A 15,909-nucleotide genomic window follows, 5' to 3' on the forward strand; every position below is an offset into this window, starting at 1 on the left:
GCGAATAACAGAAATTTCAGAGTATTGTAGTTCTCAAAATTCCATTCGACATCTTGTAACTCAAGAAAAGGCAAGATGCCAACTTGGCACTGTAGTAGAGGACGCTGCAGATTGGAGCATGAATCTTACAGACTCAAATCCAATGAAAAAAGGATCCACACAACACAAATTTTCAGTAATCATAAGCCTCAATTTAAATGTCGATTTACATCTATAGAAAACTCCATTATCATTGTGTTGTCATGCATTGGATTATCCTCTGGATGTCTGAAAACCCTCCCTCACTATTAGAGCAGCAGCAAATCACCCTACGGCTTCTGCCACCACATCAAGGACCTCATTAAATGGTTTGGAGACTTCAGCCACTTTCTTGTGAGCCAGTTAAGTCACACGGACTACTATTGGAACCCAATGCTCATGTGTAAAGCCAAATGCATGTTTGACCCAGAGTATTCAGAAAGTCATTGCTGACTTCTATGTCTTCTGTTTGTTGAGTGAACCCATCTGGAGATCTACAGTAACAATTCTGCACCAGAAATTTACTTTGACACTGTGCAATTGAACAGTTAAAGTTCTATACTTTTTAAATCCCAGTTCTACTTTAATCCAAATTGCAATATTTGTTCCCGGGACAGGATTTTTACACAACACAGGTGTCCTGACCCTCAAGCCTTGTCCGTCAATGTGACCATTCAGCCTATCCCAATCTTTGGCGGGGATCCACTTCACTGAATCTGGCAAAGTCATTAACCCTCCCAGTATTTGGGCGTAGCGGATTCAAAGTCCAGTATAGTGTTTGGTCCCTGCACAAACTCCACTCCCTAACCACCTACTCTATCCCTCTCCCTGGCAACCAGACTGTTCCATGTGAGCCAAGGTGAGCTTCTAACCACATGTCTGCACCATCACCAAGACCCGCCTATTCCCAACTCGACCCTGCCTCAGCTCATCTGCTGCTGCAGTCCTCATCCATACCTTTGTGACTTCCAGACTTGACTATTCCATTGCACTCCACATTCCACCTGTATACTTGAGGTCATCCAAAACTCTGCTACAGTGTCCTAACTTGCAACAAGTCCTGTTCACCTATCACCCCTGTGCTTGCTGACCTACACTGGCAGCTGGTCAAGCAGCACCTTGATCTTAAAATTCTCATCCTGGTTTTCAATTCCCTCCATGGCCTCACCCTTCCCTATCTCTGTAATCTCCTCCAACCCAATAACCCTCCTAGATCTCTGTGCTCCTCTAATTCTGGCCTCTGTGCACCCCCAATTTTAATTACTCTGCCATCAGTGGCCATGCATTCAGCTGCCTGGACCCTAAACTCTGCAATAGTCTCCCTACACTTCTCTGCCTCTCTACCTCACTTTCCTCCTTTGAGACACCCCTTTGACCGAGCCTTTGGTCATCTGCCCCAATAGCTCATGTGGTTCGGTGTCAAGTTTTGTTTTATAAATCCAGTGAAGCACCTTGGGATGGTTTTATTACATCAAAAAAGGTGGATATTCCTTGAAATGGTTAGTGTCTCTGCAAGATTTTACCAGATGGGCAAACTAATACTTTTGTAGTATAGTCAAACATTGGCCAGGACTCTGCTCAAAAATAATGCCCATGGTATCTTTTACGTCCACTTGCAGGGGCAGTCAGGGTTCGGTTTAACATCTCCTGTGAAAGAGGGCACCTCCAGCAGTGCAGCACTCCGTCAGTGACTGGGAGTGTCAGTCTAGATTTTGCAATCAAATCTCTGGAGTGGGACTTGAACCCACAACCTTCTGACTGAAGAGGCAAGAGTATTGGCCACTGAGGCTGACACCCAGGATCAGTAGTGTACGCTGGCAGGGAAATGGGCTCATGGCAATTCTAAATCGAGGAAGATGCCAAAATCTAATCTAGAGCGCAGAATGGAATGGAACTTTTTATATAAAGGTGATTTACAAAGTTCCTGAACTCCCAACATGGAGCATTTGAAGTCTACCTGAAGCTCGATCAACAGAAAGCAGAGAAGCCCAACTGGTCTGCAGAACCGGGAAGAGGAAGTCCTTGATAAAAGTGACAACTATTTTGGCGCTCTTGTACACTCCTCCTAACAGGCAGGAAGTCAGTTTTCTTTGCATGGCCAATTTAATTAATTTTACTAAAGGAATGATACTAAAGTTTGTGGGAAAAACCTGGAGCCACCCATCACTGAGTGCTTGGAAATAGCCATGCAGGTCTGCCCAGAGACAAGAATCAAGCACTAGTGACTGCACCTACTCCTAAACTCAAGCTGTGAAATCCTGCTCCCCAACAGGTAACGTTCACCTCACTTTCCCCACAAAATAAAAGTCCTACCTTGGAGCGAAGGGATTCTTGTGATTCCAACATGTGCAGCAGCTCCGAGTTATCAATCTCCAGTAGCATTCCTGTAATTTTGCCAGCCAGCGCTGGGTGCAGGCCATGGATCAGTGGATATAGACGCTCACCTGTATAAAACACAAGAGCTTGGAACCTTCCCCAGGTAATGATCAGCATTATAAAAACAGAACATACCGGAAATACTCAGCAGGTTGGGAGAGAAACAGAGTTAACGTGTCAAATACGTAACCTCTCATCATCAGTTCTAATGAAAAGTCATCGGCCTGAAATGTTAACGGCTTTTCTCTCTTCACGATGCTGCCCAACCTGATGATTATTTCCAGCATTTTCGGTTTTTATTTCGGATTTCCAGCATCCGTAGTATTTTGCTTTCATGTTAACCATCAGTGTTGTTTTAAACCATGCTTTCTTCAAAAAGGCCAATACTTTGAAGGGTGGCACAGTGGTTAGCACCGCAGCCTCACAGCTCCAGCGACCCGGGTTCAATTCCGGGTACTGCCTGTGTGGAGTTTGCAAGTTCTCCCTGTGTCTGTGTGGGTTTCTGCCGGGTGCTCCGGTTTCCTCCCACAAGCCAAAGGCTTGCAGGTCGATAGGTAAATTGGCCATTATAAATTGCCCCTAGTGTAGGTAGATGGTAGGGAATATAGGATTACTGTAGGGTTAGTATAAATGGGCGTTTGTTGGTCGGCACAGACTCGGTGGGCCGAAGGGCCTGTTTCAGTGCTGTATCTCTAAATAAAATAAAATAAAATTCAGTTTTCTTTTTAAAAACCAATGACAGTCAGCTCAAAGCTGTACCAAGTGGAAGTCCAATATTAGGAATAGCGCTGTCAATGATTGGAGTTAATGACAGAAATGAAGACATTTTGGGATCATCTCATTAAAACTTACAAAATTCTTAAGGGGCTTGACCGGGTAGATGCTGAGAATATGGCTGCAGAATCTAGAACTCGGGGTCACAGTGTCGGAATAAGGGGTCGGCCATTTCAGACTGAGAGGAGGAGAGATTCCTTCAACCAGAGGATTGAGACACTTTGGAATTCTCTACCCCACAGAGCTCTGGATGCTCAGTCATTGAGTATATTCAAGACAGAGGTCGACAGATTTTTGGCTGCTGATGGAATGAAGGGATATGGGGAGTGGGAGGGAAGGTTGAGTTGATTTAGAAGATTAGCCATGAACTTACTGAATGGCAGAACAGGTACAAGGGGCCGAATGGTCTACTCCAGCTCCTATTCTTATGTTGTTATGGGAGGGCTGCTGAGTCTGAAACCTATAGCTACCTGAGCCAGAGGACAACGCCTCAGCTTCCTGACCGCACAAGTAAACAGTGATTACTATTTACCAGAGGGAAAAAAATGAAACAGAGATAAATGATCCCATCAAGGTTGGCGACCAATCTCCCACATCACTGGGGTGGGGAGGGGAGGCAGGCACAGGGGGATAAATCAGTTTGCCAACGCCACTAAGGCTCCCAAGACCAATCGGGAGAGATGCCAAGGTCACTTAGTTCCCATGGAACTGCATCCCAACAAATCATTGCCTTTGGGGGAAGGAGAGTGAGAGAGGAGGAAAAGGAGAAGAGTAGATTTTAAATATTGTTCACTCGTCAAATGCTTGCACTGCCAACTTGCATTGATATAACACCTGGAACTAGTAAAACATCCCAACGTGGTTCACAGGAGTTTAAAATCAGGCAAAAATCGGCACTGATCCAGGGAAGATACAAGGAGTGGGGACCAAAAGCTTAGTCAAAGAGGTCGGTTGCAGGGAATGGCTGAAAGGAACAAGGAAAAGGTTAAGATCAAAGGTGGAGGATTTCAGGCAGATTAAAGAACAACTATTGGTTCAGCGTCAGGATTGGTTGCCAAATTGCATTTACAAAAGCCCAATACGTCCCCAGCCCTAAATGGCCTCTGCTTGAAACACGTACCCAGCATCTGTTTCTGTTCCTGTGGCAGTGCAGCAGCCAGCATAGAGGCAGTGAGTGGCATCTGACCATGAACATGAACAGCTGGCTCAGACATCTGCAGCATCATCGCAAAACAAAAAACACATAAGCAAATCCTGTTAGACAGACCAACTTCAAACCTGCCTCAAAATAGAAAGTTAATGTCTACCAGCAAACGAGTAGAAGGAGGAAGTCATTTTGCCCCGAGTCTGCCGTACCATTCAATTAGATCCAGACTGATCTATACCTCAGCTCCATTTACCCATCTTTACTCCTTATCCCTTGATGCCTTTATCCAACAAAAATCTAGCAATTTCAGCCTCGAAAGATCCCAAGCATCCAGAGTTTCCTACGAGAGAGAATGTTCCTGATTTCCAATACTCTGTGAAGAAGTGTTTCCTGAAATTGCTCAACAGTCTGGCTCGAATTTTAAGATTATGTTCTCACATTTTCAACTCCCCCACCAACCTATCAAATCTAAGATTTTAAGCAGATGACACCTCCGCCTTCTAAACTCAAGGAACAAGGCAAGTTTCTGCAACCTGTCTTCATCAACTGAACCCTTTTAACTCCACTAGCACTCTATTGAATCTCTGCTGCACCTCCTCAAAGGCCAATATATCCTGCCAGAGCAGATAACGCAACACTCAAACTGTAGGATCCTGCGACAGAGCGGGACATTGGATTGTGTGCAAGACTCGATGCTCTGAAGGGTGAGAGGTGATAAATGGTATTCAGCAAACTTGCTCGGTGAAGAAAGAAGATTCATGCATCATTATTGCATTGAATGTGACTCATGACAGCTAAAAGAATAAAATCAGTTTCATTGGGTCTTTAACATTTTGTGCATTAATCATGCTTCATAAATTTAACTGACTTTTACTTGCTAACCAAAAGCTTCAGCGAATCGAGAAACGTTTGAACAAAACCCGATGAGAACATTTCCAACCTGATTGGCTGGCTGCTGATTTTTTTTTTTTTTGGTGCAGATCATTACTATAGTTACCAAATATTTCACATGTAAAGGTAGGCCAGAGCGGTTCTGGTCAGTACCTGCTGTGCGCTGGGTGAGTGCTGGGTGTTGCAGACTCCAGATGCGTACTTATACTGTGGAAGCACCCGCACCAAAGGCCCAGAAAGGGCAGTACGTGGTCCAGCTGTCTGAGTTCCTATGGTGGCTGGAAGGTGTGAGCAGAGGATAATAAAAAGGGTTAAAATGCACACAGATTGCAATTCAATTAGCAAAGCTACATTGGATTCCAAAATTAATACAGTTTCATTAACCAGGAGTAATAAAGCACAGAATGGTAGTGCAGCGGTGATGTTAAAGGAGCAGTAAGCCAGAGGCCTCAGCTAATAATCCAAAGAATGAGAGTTCAAATCCATAGTTGTTTGAGAATGTAAGTTCAGTTTTTTTTAAAATCTAGAAATAAACACCCAACTGGTTCACTTGAGAAGGAAACTTGCTGTCCTTACCTGCTCTGGTCTACATGTGACTCCAATCCCACACCAACGCAGTTAGAGTCTTAACTGCTCTCTAAAGTATACCCATCATCTCAAGGCAACAAGCTAATGGGTAATAAGTGCCAGCCTTTCCACATCCAGAGAATGAATAGATTTTAAATAAAGGCTAAATTGCTTCAAATTTTATTTCTAATCAAAGTAGGAGCATTTGTTAGATAAACAAATCCACAATTTTACAGGGCATTTTTGTTGGTTTACAAAATATCAAAAAAGAAAACTTCCATGACATTGAACGCTGCCTTCAAAAGGCTGCACGATGATCCATTCTGTCCATTGATGATAAACCCAACTTGCATTTATATAGCACCTTGAAAGTAGTAAAACATCCCAAGGTGCCCCATTATCAAACAAAAATTGACAGCGAGCCACTTAAGAAAATATTAGAATAGGTGAACAAAAACGTGTACAAAGTTTTAAGGAGCATCTTAAAAGGAGAATAGGGTTTTAGGGAGAGAATTCCAGAGCTTAGGGCCCAGGCAGCTGAAGACACAGCCACCAATGGTGGAGTGATGAAAATTGGGGATACTCAAGAGGCCAGCATTATAAAGCATCTTGTGGTGACACAATTAAAGCTTCAAGTTTTTCTAGCCTGCAGTAACTGCAAGTTACTGACGGTCTTTGGCAGGTACTCACCCACTCTCTGTGTGTTGGACGGGAGCTGGGGGACCTGTGTGGAAGCTTGTCTCACTGTGCTGATTGCTGTGGCCACTCTCCTGGGTGCTGCCCCTCTTACTGAGGGCAAGATGTTCTGGTAAGGGGCTGAAAACAAAAATTTGAAAAACACACTCAACTCTCAGTTAAGGAAAACAAACCAACCAAATGGGTTTTACCATCCACTAGTAATGCAGCTCACATCATGTCACACCCAGCACGGTTACCAACAGACCTGCAATCAATCGTGGCCAACCTCCTACTTTCCACAACCCCAGAATGCACAAGTGAGGGAGGAAGACTCCTGCGACAAACAGGATTCCACCTCTTGGAATCAGATTGTTTCCCATCAAAAACAAGGCAGAAGTCCGGAGGGGAATTGCAGACATGTTTTCTTGGATCTTACAACGATTCCAGCTCTTTGGGACACCTGCGGAGTCAGGTGAATGAGTTCAACATCTCATCCCCTAATCTTCGTATGGTTAGGAAGAGTTTCCCATTCCTCTTTCAGAGCAATTCTATTAAATCAAAGATCAATCAGAATCGCTAGATGAAAAATGACAAGATCCGTCTAACTCACCTTCCATGAGGAGTCATATACAACAATAATATATAGAGTCACTGACTGATTGAGATTGACTGCTGTGATTAATGATTCTCCAACAGAGCCAGGCACGAGGGGAGGAAAACCCCCAGTGGTGGAGAGCTTTGGTAATCATCGGTTCAAAGCCACCTCTCCCTCCCAAGTATGCCTGGGTTCTACCCTTGTGTATTGGGTAGCTGGTATGTGACAGTGTTGAGAGATGTTCAGTGAAACTTTTAAATATCGACCTATTGCAACACAAATCTATTTGAGTCGCACAATTATAGAATCAAGAAATAATTATTTTTAAAAAGATACAAGCACATTTTATATAGAAATATATATTTAATAATTACAAAACAGCCAAGTGAGCCTCAGCTCAGCAGTGGCATTTCAGCCTCTCAGAGTTAGAAGGTTATGGGTTTGAGACGCACTCCCAGAGAGCAGCTATCCTTTGGAGGTATACTTATTCAATGGGAGTGGATTAGCGACTCCTTTGCACCCCCTCTCCTCACCCCACTGTATCAAGTTGGTATGCTCAGTATGGAGTTACGAATTGGGGTAAAGAGCTACCCACACAAAAATCAGACTTTAGTTACGATGTGACCCAAAAGCATAATCTGCTAGATGGCTATGTATCAAAATAGAAGAGAAAGATGATCAAGAAAGAATTAGAGAGAAATTCAAGCAAAAACAGAAGAAATCGCTATTTCATCCAGAGGTTATGTTTATAGGAATCAGCGTTATGTGGTGGAGACTGCCCTCTATTGGTCAAAGGCTGGACGAGACCGTACAACAAGATCATGACTGATCTGACTGTAGCCTCAACTCCACATTACCACCTACCCCCAATAACCTTTCACCCCCTTGCTTATCAAGAATCTACCTACCTCTGTCTTAAAAATATTCAAAGACTCTGCTTCCACCGCCTTTTGAGGAAGAGAGTTCCAAAGACTCAACCCTCTGAGAGAAAATTTCTCCTCATCTGTCTTAAATGGGCGACTCCTTATTTTTAAACAGTGACCAGTGGTTCTAGATTCTCCCACAAGGGGAAACATCCTTTCCACATCCACCCTGTCAAGACCCCTCAGAATCTTAAATGTTTCAATCAAGTTGCCTCTTACTCTCCTGAACTTCAGCGGATACAAGCCTAGCCTGTCCAACCTTTCCTTATAAGACAACCCGCCCATTCGAGCGATTAGTCGAGGAAACCTTCTCTGTACTGCTTCCAACGCATTTACATCCCTCCTTAAATAAGGAGACCAGTACTGTACACAGTATTCCAGATGTGGTCTCACCAATGCCCTGTATAACTGAAGCATAACCTCCTGACTTTTGTATTCAATTCCCTCACAATAAATGATAACATTCTATTAGTTTCCCTAAATACTTGTTGAACCTGCATACTAACCTTTTACGATTCATGCACGAGGACACCCAGATCCCTCTGCATCTCAGAGCTCTACAATCTCTCACCATTTAGATAATATGCTTCTTTTTTATTTTTCCTGCCAAAATGGACAATTTCACATTTTCCCACATTATACTCCATTTGCCAGATCTTTGCCCACTCACTTAATCTATCTATATCCCTTTGTAGCCTCATGTCCTCTTCACAACTTACGTTCCTACCTATCTTTGTGTCATCAGCAAATCTAGCAACCATACCTTCGGTCTCTTCATCCAAGCCATTTATATAAATTGTAAAAAGTTGAGGGCCCAGCGCTGATCCCTGCAGCACACCACTCGTTACATCTTGCCAAACAGAAAATGGCCCATTTATGCCTACTGTTCACTGTTAGCTAGCCAATCTTCTATCCATGCCAATATGTTACCCCCTACACCACGAGCTTTTACTTTCCGCAAAAGCCTTTGATGTGGCACCTTATCAAATGCCTTCTGGAAATCTAAGTACAGTACATCCACTGGTTCCCCTTTATCCACAGCACATGCTACTTCAAAGAACTCCAACAAATTGGTTAAACATGATTTCCCTTTCACAAAACCAATTTTGACTCAGCCTGATTACCTTGAATTTTTCTAACTGCCCTGCTGTAACATTTTTAATAATAGCTTCTCACATTTTCCCCAAGACAGATGTTAAGCTAACTGGCCTGAAGTTTTCTGCTTTGTCTCCCTCCCTTTTTTGAATAAAGGAGTTACACTGGTTATTTTCCAATCTAATGGAACCTTCTCTGTATCTAGGGAATTTTGGAAAATTAAAACCAACGCATCAACTATCTCACTAGCCACTTTTTTTTTTTTAAAGGACCCTAGGATGAGGTCCATCAGGACCAAGGGACTTGTCAACCCGCAGCTCCTGGTGATTGTAATTTTCTGGGGTTCCTCCTTCCCTTCCATTTCCTGATTTACAGCTATTTCTGGGATGTTACTTGTATCCTCTATCGTGAAGACTGATGCAAAATACCTTTTTGCCCAAAAGAAATATCTATAGAAACTCTTGCTATCTATTTTTATATGTCTAGCTAGCTTTCTCTTTTTAGAATTTGAACATTACAGCGCAGTACAGGCCCTTCGGCCCTCGATGTTGCGCCGACCTGTGAAACCATTTGACCTACACTATTCCATTTCCATCCATATGTCTATCCAATGACCACTTAAATGCCCTTAAAGTTGGCGAGTCTACTACTGTTGCAGGCAGAGTACTCTAATTTTTGTACTCTAATTTTTCCCTCCGCAATCATTCAGTCATTCGTTGCCATTCTTTATATTCTGTCCAATCGCCTAACCTGCCACCCATTTTTGCACAATTATATGTTTTTATTCTTTTGCAACGTAGGAGCAGGAGTAGGTCATACAGTCCATCGAGCCTGTCCCGCCATTCAATACGATCATGGCTGATCTTCCACTTCAATGCCTTTTTCCCACACTATCCTCATATCCCTTGATACCATTTGTATTTAGAAATCTGTCAATCTCTGTTTTAAACATACTCAATGACTGAGCTTCCACAGCTCTCTGGGGTAGAGAATTCCAAAGAGTCACAACCCTCTAAGAAATTTCTCCTCATCTCTGTCCTAAATGGCTTCCCCTTTATTTTGAAATTGTGTCCCCTGGTTCTAGACTCCCCAACCAGGGGAAACATCTTAGCTGCATCTACCCTGTCTATCCCTTTAAGTATTTTGTAGGTTTCAATGAAATCACCTCTCATTCTCCGAAACTCTAGAGAATACAGGTCCAGTTTCCCCAATCTCTCTTCATTGGACAGTCCCGCCATCCCAGGAACAAGTCTGGTGAACCTTCGTTGCACTTCCTCTATGGTAATAATATCCTTCCTAAGGCAAGGGGACCAAACCTGCACACAGCACTCCAGGTGCAGTCTAACCAAGATTCTATACAACTGAAGCAAGACTTTGCTACTCCTCTACTTAAATGCTCCTGTGATAAAGGCTAACATACCATTAGCCTTCTTAATTGCTTGCTGCACTACATGTTAGCTTTCAGAGACTTATTGACGAGGACACCCAGGCCCCCTTTGTACATCTACACTTTCTAATCTCTTACCATTTAAGAAATACTCTGCACATCTATTCCTCCTACCAAAGTGGATAACCTCACATTTTTCCACATTATATTCCATCTGCCACGTTCTTGCCCACTCATTAAGTCTGCCCGAATCCCCTTGAATCTGCTTTGCATCTTCTTCACAACACTCAGCCAGCCAACGCGAGAATGACCAGTTTATTCCTACTCTCTATTTTCTGCCGGTTAACCAATCCTTAATCCATGCCAGTATATTACCTCCTCTCCCATGTGCTTTAATTTTGCTAACAAATCTCCTGTGGGGGACTTTATCAAAAGCCTTCTGAAAATCCAAGTATACCACGTCCACTGACTCCCCTTTATTAATCCTGTTCGTAGCATCCTCAAAAAACTCCAACAGGTGCGTCAAACATGATTTTCCATTCATAAAGCCATGTTGACTATGCCCAGATTATCCAAGCATCCATTTATCACGTCCTTTGGAATAGATTCTAGAATTTTCCCAACGACCGATGTAAGGCTAACAGGTCTGTCATTCCCTGTTTTCTCTCTCCTTCCCTTCTTAAACAGTGTGACATTTGCTACCTTCCAATCTGCAGGAATCGCTCCAGAATCTATAGAGTTTTGGAAGATGATCACCACTGCATCCATTATCTCCATAGTTACCTCTTTCAACACTCTGGGATGTAGAATATCAGGTCCTGGGGACTTATCAACCTTCAGCCCCATTAATTTCTCCAATACAACTTTCTTACTAATACTAATTTCCTTCAATTCCTCATTCTCCCTAATCCCTTGGATCTCTAATTCTGGGGCATTTCCTGTATCTTCCTCAGTGAAGACAGACACAAAGTAATCATTTAGCTTCTCTGCAATTTCTCTATTCCCCCATTATAAATTCTCCTGACTCTGCCTGTAATGGACCCACATTTGTCTTAGCCAAATGTTTCCTTTTTACATACCTATAGAAGCTTTTACAGTCGGTTATATTTTTTGCTAGCTTACATTCATATTACATTCTCCCTTTCTTTATCAGTTTCTCCGTCCTCCTTTGCTGTAATCTAAAATCCTCCGGTTTACTATTATTCCTGGCAACTTTACAGGCCTTTTCTTTTAATCGTATACAATCCTTAACTTCCTTTGTTATACACGGTTGACTGCCTTTATTTTTGGAGTTTTTGTGCCTTGAAGCAATGTATAATTGCTGTAAACTATGTAATTTTTTTAAAAAAAAAAGTTTCCATTGTCTATGTACTGACTTACCTTTTAATGTATTTTCCCAATCCACCTCAGCCAATTTGCCCCTCATAACTTTGAACAAAGGAAATTATGAACGTAACACCCTGGCTTCAGATTGAACTACCTCACTTTCAAACAGAATGTAAAATTCTATCATATTATGGTCACTCATCCCTAAAGGGTCTTTTACAACATTATTAATTGGCCCTTTCTCATTACACAATACTGGATCTAAAATAGCCTGTTCTCTAGTTGGTTCCTCAACATACTGCTCTAGAAAACCATCCCTAACACACTCCATAAACTTGTCCTCCACAGCATTACCCAGTCTATATGCAGATTGAATTCACCCATGATTACTGTATTACCCATGCTACATGCTTCTCTAATCTCCTGATTAATACCATGCCCCACACTACCATTACTGTTTGGTGGCCTATGAACAACTCTTATCAATGTTTGCTGCCCCTGGCTGTTTCTTAGCTCCACCCAAACAAGTTCCACATTTTGTTCTTCCGATCAGAGATCCTCCCTCACTAATATACTGATCCCATCCCTTATCAGCTCAACACCACCTCCTTTCCCTTTCTTCCTGTCCTTCCTAAATGTCGAATAGCCTTGAATATTCAGTTACCAGTCTTGGTCACCCTGTAGCCATGTTTCTGCAATGGCAATTAGATCGTACCCATTTACCTCTATTTGTGCCTTTAAATCATCTACCTTGTTGCAAATGCTGCATGCAGTTAGTGTGCCCTTAACCTTGTCTTCTTGACATTCAGCATTCTAAGCCTAGTTGATGCTCACCTTTGTTTCGCCTGCCTTCTAATGTCACTTGTTACTTTTCTACCTCTTGTTACCAGCTTTACTTCCTTCCAATTTGAGCTACCTCTCAGGTTCCCATTCCCCAATAAGCTAGTTTAAACCCTCCCCAACAGCACAATCAAATCTCCCTGCGAGGATGTTAGTTCCAGTCCTGTTAAGGTGTAGCCCGTCCATCTTGTACAGGTCCCACCTGCCCCAGAACTGGTCCCAATGGCTCAGAAATCTGATGCCCTCCCTCCTACACCAATTCTCCAGCCACGTGTTCAATCGATCAATCCTCCTATTCCTATACTCACTAGCACGTGGCACTGGGAGTAATCCTGTGAACTGCTTTGGAGGTACTGCTTTTTAATTTCCTTTCTAACTCCCTAAAGTCTGCTTTCAGGACCTCATCCCTCTTCCTACCTATGTCATTGGTACCAATGTGGACCATGACCTCTGGCTGGTCCCCCTCCCCCAGAAGGATGCCCTGCAGCTGTGCAATGACATCCTTGGCACCAGGGAGGCAACACACCATCCTGGAGTCATGTTTACTGCCGCAGAAACGCCTGTCTGATCCCCTGACTATCAAATCCCCTATCACTATTGCTCTTCCACTCTTCTTCCTCCCTTTCTGTGCAGCTGAGCCACCCTTGGTGCCAAGGTCTTTTCTCTGGCTGCACTCCACCGAGGAACCATTGCCCTCACCAGTATCCAAAATGGAAAACCGATTAGCAAGCAAGATAGACTCAGGGGACTCCTGCACTGCCTGCCTGGTTCTCAGACTGCCTGGCGGTCAACCATTTCCTATCCGCCTGCATGCCCCTAACCTGCGCTGTGACCACTTCCCTAAACATGCTATCCACGTAGCCCTTTGCCTCACAGATGCACAACTGTGACTCCAGCTGCTGCTTGAGTTCTGAAACCCGGAGCTCACGCTTCTGCAGTCAGTAACACTTCCTGCAGATGTGTTCGTCTAGGACACGTGGTGCGTCCATGACTTCCCACATACCGCAGGACGTACATTCCACTTGGCCGAGCTGACCTGCCATAACGTAACTTTAAAAACTTTTTATTACAATGAGAAGTAAAATAACTTACCCAGTTACTCACCAATCAGCTCTTCACCGTACCGAAGAGCGAGGCAGCGACTGGATGCTGAAAAAAGGGATAAGAAAGAAGCCCCTCCTTCACACACCAAACACCCACTTTACACTCACTGCACTCAATTTTTTTTTTTTAAAATTTATAGTTCCCTTCATTATCGGACTCCCTCAATTACAAAACACCCTGAACACTCTGTGCCCTCCAGCAGCACTCAGTGCAGACAAGCAGCACTGAGAGTTCCCTGAATTTATACTCTGAAAACAATGCTGTGTCAGCTCTGCTAGAGCTCAGAAACCAGTTTAAGCTAGCTACCTAATTAACTAGCTACAGCTACTATGTGTGTTTGTAAAGCCCTGTTTAAAAAGGGAAGAAACCTAACTTACCTCTTAACTTAAACAGGAATTTCAATTAATTGCTAGATGTAAACAAAACAAAAACTAGTCTTGAGATTAACCCTTAAAATTCACTCACTTGCCAAAAGAGCAGCTCAAATTGGAAGTTTGATACTATCTAACGGTTTTAGTTAACCATAGATAGTGGGTCCGCCCTTTGGAATTGTTCTCTCATTGGAATGCATCTATTCTGTGTATTCTGAAATATCCCCTTAAATGTCTGCCACTGCACCTCTATCCCTTAACCTAATTTGCCAGTTCACTTGAGCTAGCTCTGCTTTCATGGCCCTCATAATTGCCCTTATTTAAGATTAAAATACTAGTCTTGGACCCATTCATCTCTCCCTCAAACTGAATGTAAAATTCAATCATATTATGATCGCTGCTACCTAGGGGCACCTTCACTATGAGGTCATCAATTAATCCTATCTCGTTGCACAATGCCAGGTCTAGTATATAGTCTCTGGTTGGTTCCAGAACGTGCTGTTCTAAGAAACTATTCTGAAAGCGTTCTATGAACTCATCGAGGCTACCTTTGTCCATCTGATTTTTCTAGTCTATAAGTAGATTAAGATCCCCCATGATTACCACTGCATCTTTCTGACAAGCTCCCATTATTTATTCCTTTATACTCTGTCCTACCATGTGGTTACTGTTAGGGGGCCTGTACACAACGCCCGCGAGTGACTTCTTGCCTTTATCATTTCTCATCTCCACCCAAACCGCTTCTACATCCTGGTTTCCTGAACTTAGGCCATCCCTCTCTAATGCGCTAATACCATCATTAATTAACAGAGCTAGCCCTCCACATTTTCCTAGCTTCCTGTCCTTCCTAAATGTCATGTACCCTTCAACATTTAGGTCCCAATCTATGTCATCCTGCAACCATGTCTCTGTAATGGCCATCAGATCATATTTATTTCTGTTTATGCTCAGCTCATCTGTTTTGTTTCGAAAGCTACATGCATTCAGATACACAGCCTTTAGTTTTGTCCTTTCATTATGTTTCTGACATCTAGCCTTGACTGATTTACTCTTAGATTTGTAATCTCTGTCCCCTCCTGTCACGGTCAGTTTATTGTTTCCCATATTAATACCTTTCTCTCTTGCCTTGACTCTACCCTGACCACATCTTCCCAAATTTGATCCCTTACCCCCACTATTTAGTTTAAATACAGTTGAATGAGCTCCTGAAAGTGACCACACTAAAATTTCTTTGAGCAATCTCAGTTTGTTGCTCCTCCCAATAACTCTGTCCTGGGAGAGATAGGAGTGAGGCTTTACTAGATGACTCCCTCTTTCTTGAAAATAGTAGCATTGGACCAAACCCTCACTTACTTGGAGGCCTGATGGGCTGCCCTGTCCAGCGCTGAGATGACCGCATTGGGGTCACTGGAGAGGTGGCGTAATACGCAGTGCGATTTTGAACCTGTGGAGACCAAAGCACTTTTAAATGATCAACAATCCAAAGTCCCAGCATTCCAATCAACACACAGAAAATGCAAGCTCACTTTCATTGGTCAAACATGTTGCAAGACACACAAAATAGTTCGATCGCCCTCCACTTCACATGGAATCATAAACTGGAATGTCAGAAGAACTGGGAAAAAGCCTGGAATTCTGTGCAATAATAGAATTTCACTTCTGTAGAGTACTTAGGTGCACTGTCCGGGGGGTATTTACAGCCTATACAACACCAGAGTTTTTCAGAGAGGCAGAAGGAGGAACGCTCACCAAGCTTAAAAAAAAAGGAAGGAAAAATTAGGAGGGGTAACTTAAGAGACTGAAGTTAGAGGAACAGT

At 43.1% G+C, this 15,909-nt stretch overlaps 1 protein-coding gene across 1 annotated transcript in view; it reads right to left on the minus strand.

Moving 5' to 3' along the window:
* Window positions 1-15,909, minus strand: part of LOC137378531 (embryonic polyadenylate-binding protein-like) — a 36,399-nt gene that overhangs the window by 2,074 nt on the left and 18,416 nt on the right. The window contains exons 9-14 of the mRNA XM_068048874.1: window positions 15,446-15,536; window positions 6,464-6,589; window positions 5,360-5,484; window positions 5,184-5,192; window positions 4,289-4,382; window positions 2,332-2,462 (exon numbers count right to left, since the gene is read on the minus strand). Coding sequence (XP_067904975.1) covers window positions 2,332-2,462; window positions 4,289-4,382; window positions 5,184-5,192; window positions 5,360-5,484; window positions 6,464-6,589; window positions 15,446-15,536 — 576 coding nt within the window. The remainder of the gene's footprint in view (window positions 1-2,331; window positions 2,463-4,288; window positions 4,383-5,183; window positions 5,193-5,359; window positions 5,485-6,463; window positions 6,590-15,445; window positions 15,537-15,909) is intronic.

This window comes from Heterodontus francisci, chromosome 16 (assembly GCF_036365525.1).
Source record: "Heterodontus francisci isolate sHetFra1 chromosome 16, sHetFra1.hap1, whole genome shotgun sequence".
In the NCBI taxonomy this organism is placed as follows: domain Eukaryota; kingdom Metazoa; phylum Chordata; class Chondrichthyes; order Heterodontiformes; family Heterodontidae; genus Heterodontus; species Heterodontus francisci.